Consider the following 5,321-nt stretch of genomic DNA (forward strand, 5'->3'; position numbering starts at 1 on the left):
ATATCCTTACCATATTGGTATTGTGTAATTCCCTATATAAGAACTCCTATCAATGAATAAGATGATGATTCTCTTGCTATCTCTTTGTCTCTACACTTTATCCTTTATCTAATGTCTTATTTTTTCTAAATTTTTACACAATTGCCACCATTCAACTATAACATATCAATATAATAAATAAGCTTAATTGATGTTGTCTTAAATACCTTGATTATGAGTTTTTTTTTAACACTAACAGTTTCAATCAATTTGCAAGAATCATGTAGTTTTCTTTATTTTTATGAAAATATCTAGATTAAAGGAATTTATTCTCTAATCTATACATAAGGTAAAATATAATATGAATAAGATATATGATCTAAACCTTATACCCTATACCCTGAACCTATACCCTAAACCCTATACCTTAACCCTATACACTAAACCTAATTTTGGGTTTCTTCTTTTTAGGTATATTATCATATCATGGCCTATTTAATAGGTACATTAGAAATGTAAGTAGTAGAGAGTAAAATGTTCTCTCGATTAGGATGAGAAATGATATAATAATATACCTAAAAAGAAGAAAATTAATCAAAGAACAAGAACGTGTACCTTACAATTAGACATTTTTCGACTATGTAGTGAGAACCAAATGTGAGCTTAGGAATGAAAAGTATTATCCTATTACAAATGACATACTTCTGTATATAGCATATATATATATATATATATATATACACTCAAGTTAGTAATAATAAGGTAAGAAATTAAAGAATGTAATTGATTATGATGAAGTTAAATCCAACTAAATTTTTGCTAGTATTTGAGTTTCAAATTGATGCTAAAATTGAGAAATATACCAAATTTAGCTTTCTACTGTCTGAAGGGCAAATTAGAGAAACCGAAAAATGAAGAAAACTATTAATTATAGACATTTGCTCTATATGGTATGTTTGCTTATGTGGAGTGGATGTAAAATAAAAGAAAAATATGTATGAATTTATCTTAAAAGAGGTCTAGCATTTTGAGTTTTTATCTAATTTTCTCTAAACAATTAGTCGGACCTAGTTAGCTACTATTACTCTATTAGCAGAATAGCAGTGGTTATATAATACATGAATCTGATACTCTACTTGCTACTAGTTACTGCTACTTGTGAGTTGCAAGTTGCGAGGCTGTGTCAAGTATCAAGTCCACGGCTGCAGCCTCCTTGTTGCATTTTCTAGTCAACTCTTGGTTTGGGATGCCTGAGTGATCTTACAATTTGTACTTGTCATTTTCATCATCGTACTTGGGTTATGGGTTCTCTTCTTTCCTTTGTTCGGAGTTTTGTCCTATCCAAACTGAATATTATGTTCACTTCGAACCATATTATCTTGAATTTTCATTTGCGAAGAAATGGAAGAACGAGAGAAGCAACCAGAAAATGGTTTCCAAACACTTGGTTTAAGCTGTTTGAGCTTTGAACTTGCCGTCCAAACTTTCAATCAGGTTTGACACAGGCACTGTTCATTATAAGAAGACCAATTTTGACACAAGTGAGTACATAAAAACCACACAGAGTGAGTGAGGCCTCTCACGTATTATTCATTTCATTGATCAAAGTAGCTTTCTGCTTTTCAGTACAAGATTAAACCAAGTCAATTGCTATTCTTTGCACAAATACACAAATGTATCATCTTCGCATACATAAATTTCTTCAACCGTATGTCAATTGTCTGCACAAGCGCAGATTATTCATCACCACACAAGAAAAATCATGTTCTCTGTCACAATATACCGCTTAACCATCAGTTCTTCAAGCATGCTTGCATTGCTTGAAAAAGGGTTAAAGCATTTGCCAGCACAGGTTAACTCTGACGGTCAAGAAACGGTAGAAGAGTAACTTCAAATAGCCAAGGATGACTTCCCGGGGTAACGGAACAACATTTAGCAGTCGTAATCTCCAACAGAACATCAGAATACAGACTGCTGAGTTGACTGTTCACCGGAAGATGGAAACATGCTGCTGGTTTCCACCACCATGAAAATCAACTAGCGGGACTTGCAGTGTCCCACCCATATGAGAGGGGTAGCCAGAGAACCTGAAATCTTGCCGTGGAAAGATGTCATCACTGTTGGAGGTGCTAGTGATGTCAGAGCAAGAAGTTGTGGAAGCACCATCTCGGTAGTTGTCAGCCTCGTGAACATTAGGTTCTGACATATTTCCGGTCAAATGTAGCTGAGCAGAACCTGAAACATCCACTCTATGGCTTGTGGAGTTAGGCTTAGAACCTTGGAGCTTTTTCATGTTGAGAAAGCGCCCACCAGATCCTCTAGCCCTCTTTAATGCATGAACATGTCGAGATTCATGAAGATAAGGCTGCAATATATAACAATGGCCTTTCTTAGAATACACTCTTTTAGTGGTTTTTAAAAATAAAAAAACAAAAACAACTCTCCTTTACACGATTTCCAACAAATAAATACCTTCCGAACTTTGACTAGCTTGTTTTGAGCTTCAAGCTTGGCACGAAATTGCCTTCGCCTCAGAATTGCACGGTACTGTTTTGCGTTTACATAAATTGGCTCATCTTCTGTAAGATCAAGAGGCAGGGGAACCCGACCAGGAGAAATCCCCATCATCTGGGGATGATGAAACTGGAGACGAACAAATGATAAATATCTCATTAATAGGCAACAGAAAACACGTTCTCATGGAAAAATCGCCAGAATGGTGTTTTCTTTTTATAAACCTGTAGTTCATAGTTTGACTGAAGGACAAAAGAATCAGAACCTATGTCAACACCACTAGATTGTAGAATCAACACGATACAACCAGAGATAGTTCACAGAGTATATCTGTAAACTTTTGAGATTGGACTTCTGATCCCAACAAGAAAATCTCTTTAAGATTAACCCCACTTTGCATATATGCAAAGTATGCCTCAAATGTTCAAAATTCATAAGATCTAGTCTAAGCTTACATAGACAAGAAGAATATTTTGTACTATAAACAATTACCAAATGAAAAAAAATAAAAGAACAATAACAGCAAAGGAGATGCAAAGCAAAATAGAACAAAAGAATTATAAGATAATTACCTACTTGAAGAACACTGAAGTATACGGCTAAACAATTTTCAAGCATAGACGCCTAGATCTAGGAAGGTACACTATGGCTCTATACAGTCTAAACTATTAATATGTATATGCTGAGTTGATTACGGACGCTTTATCCTACCTCATAAAGACAGTCACTATAACCACAGCAATTGAAAAAGAGAACGATGATAGAAAAAATGCTAGGAATACGAATATTTTCCCACATAAGATTTCAAAATTCCCTTTAAAGCTTATTTTTATGTACAGTACTGCAACTGCAACTGTCATGATAAATTACAATTAAATTATGTAACCTCAAATCTAGTTACAGGAACCTACTATGGTAGGACATCAATTTTAAACATTCTCCATATAGGACCTTCATAGTTACTATTTTGTATTAAATACAGACAATAGTTAAAGCCAGGCCACCATAATTTAGTTCAACATCTTGTGTGACCAAAAGAAATACCCATTCCCCATTTGCTTCTTTTCATCAACTAGCAAGTTCCATAAGAACTAACCTCTAGTGATATTATTTGATGAGCCAGACATTGGAAAATATATTACTGTAATCACTTTCTAACATAACATGGAAGCAAACAAGTACGAATTGTAAACATGGACTAAACGAATGAACTTGAAGCACTTACCATAGCTTGTGGCCCATAAGCAGCAATTAAGCCACCATAGTATGGTTCGGCACGGTGGAATGGAACATGAGCCTGAATTAGTAGTCATTAAATGATAAGATTTTAATCTTCACTCAACAACCAGAAACTACAAACGCAGTAATCTACTTACCATGGAACGGCTAAAATCAAGTTGTGAAGGAAAGACAAATTCTTGACTTGTGATTGAGGAGAGAGATTTCTTGTGGCCCCCAACAAGCCTCCCCTGTATTTCATTATATCCTGTGCAAGATCACAACTAACAAAATTAGAAGGTGATCTAGTCTGGTAACTTAAAGAAATCAATGTGCAGAAACCATGCATTTTATTAGGGATTAGGGAAGTTCTAAAAAAAAAATCATAATGTGTCAACAACTCAACACCAAGCAAAATAAAGACATGAGGCAGATGAAATTGATGTCCATATCATTATTGATAAACATCTACTCTAGGACATTACAGTAAAGTCAAGTTATCTCTTTCACATATCTTTTGTATAAACCCACTATATGAAGAATATACCACTTATAATGGACAAAACATCCAAAAATGCATCAAGAATAAGAATTTTCTTATATAGGTATGAAGCAAAAGACAAGAAGGGAAATAAAGCATAGGAAAGATGAGTGTATGGACCTGAAACCACGCCTAGCCCACAAGGGTTGCCTTCTTTCAAACTAGCCATTTCAGAGTGTGATTGACCATCAGATTGAGTTGAGGATGAATCCTGGTCTTGAACATGTTCTCCAGATTTCTTTGTTCTACGACAATGTGGTAGTGACACACCCATCTTCACAATTACGTTTTCGATATAGATGACTGTAGAGCTTGAGTTTCAGCAGAATTTTCCGTGAAGAGAATCCAACAACAAATGAAGATGTCGAGTGGGCAAAACTAATACCGGAGTTTTTACTACTCAAACTTTGACTTAAACAACTGTTCAGCTTGTTGACAAATTGAAGAATTGAAACTTAATGGTAATCTTCAGATATGTTAGAAGAGAAAGACCTGAACTTTTACTTGAATTGTCCACCAATCAGCAACCAGGTGTCCAGGTTAGTCCAAACTGCCACAAATCCCACAATGGTATTTGAGTCATAAAGAACAGTACAGACTTGCAGATGCAGTTATGACAATAAGAAATTTCAACTGAAGAGTGAAGACAAAGAAAGAAAATATAACTTGACAGAACTAAGGTAGTGATAGTAAATATGATGCATAACTAGAAACTTCTCACCTCACTATAGTACTTATACCCAAAAGGGTAAACATGATGTATGAGAGTATATTACATACAGTACACCATTAAGAGTATTCAGGATACACTAATTTTAGAAGAGTTCCAGCAAGAACCATGAATTGAATCAAAGGAAAATATCTAAGAGATGACAAAACGGTCTGCAAACATTTTCCCAGACATATGGGATTTGAGAAAAGACAATGCCCTGCACTACTGAAACTTCATCCCATCAACTAGAATTTGCCACAGAATCTCTTCCACTGCAATGCACAGGTTACTCAAGAACCATGGTAGTGATGGTACCGATTTGGATATTCATAAAAGGTAAAGAAAATATAAAAACAG

General features: G+C 35.0%; 1 protein-coding gene across 1 annotated transcript; it reads right to left on the reverse strand.

The window, feature by feature from the left end:
- Positions 1-1,526: 1,526 nt before the first annotated feature.
- LOC101292324 (nuclear transcription factor Y subunit A-3-like) lies at positions 1,527-4,788 on the reverse strand. Its single transcript, XM_004303623.1, has 6 exons — positions 4,745-4,788; positions 4,373-4,630; positions 3,870-3,979; positions 3,719-3,790; positions 2,452-2,622; positions 1,527-2,344 (listed from the first exon to the last, which is right to left on the reverse strand). The coding sequence occupies exons 2-6, from the start codon at positions 4,524-4,526 to the stop codon at positions 1,967-1,969; spliced, it is 885 nt and encodes a 294-aa protein (XP_004303671.1). The 5' UTR covers positions 4,527-4,630; positions 4,745-4,788; the 3' UTR covers positions 1,527-1,966.
- Between the last annotated feature and the right edge of the window lie 533 nt (positions 4,789-5,321).

Source organism: Fragaria vesca, linkage group LG6 (genome assembly GCF_000184155.1).
Source record: "Fragaria vesca subsp. vesca linkage group LG6, FraVesHawaii_1.0, whole genome shotgun sequence".
Lineage (NCBI taxonomy): Eukaryota > Viridiplantae > Streptophyta > Magnoliopsida > Rosales > Rosaceae > Fragaria > Fragaria vesca.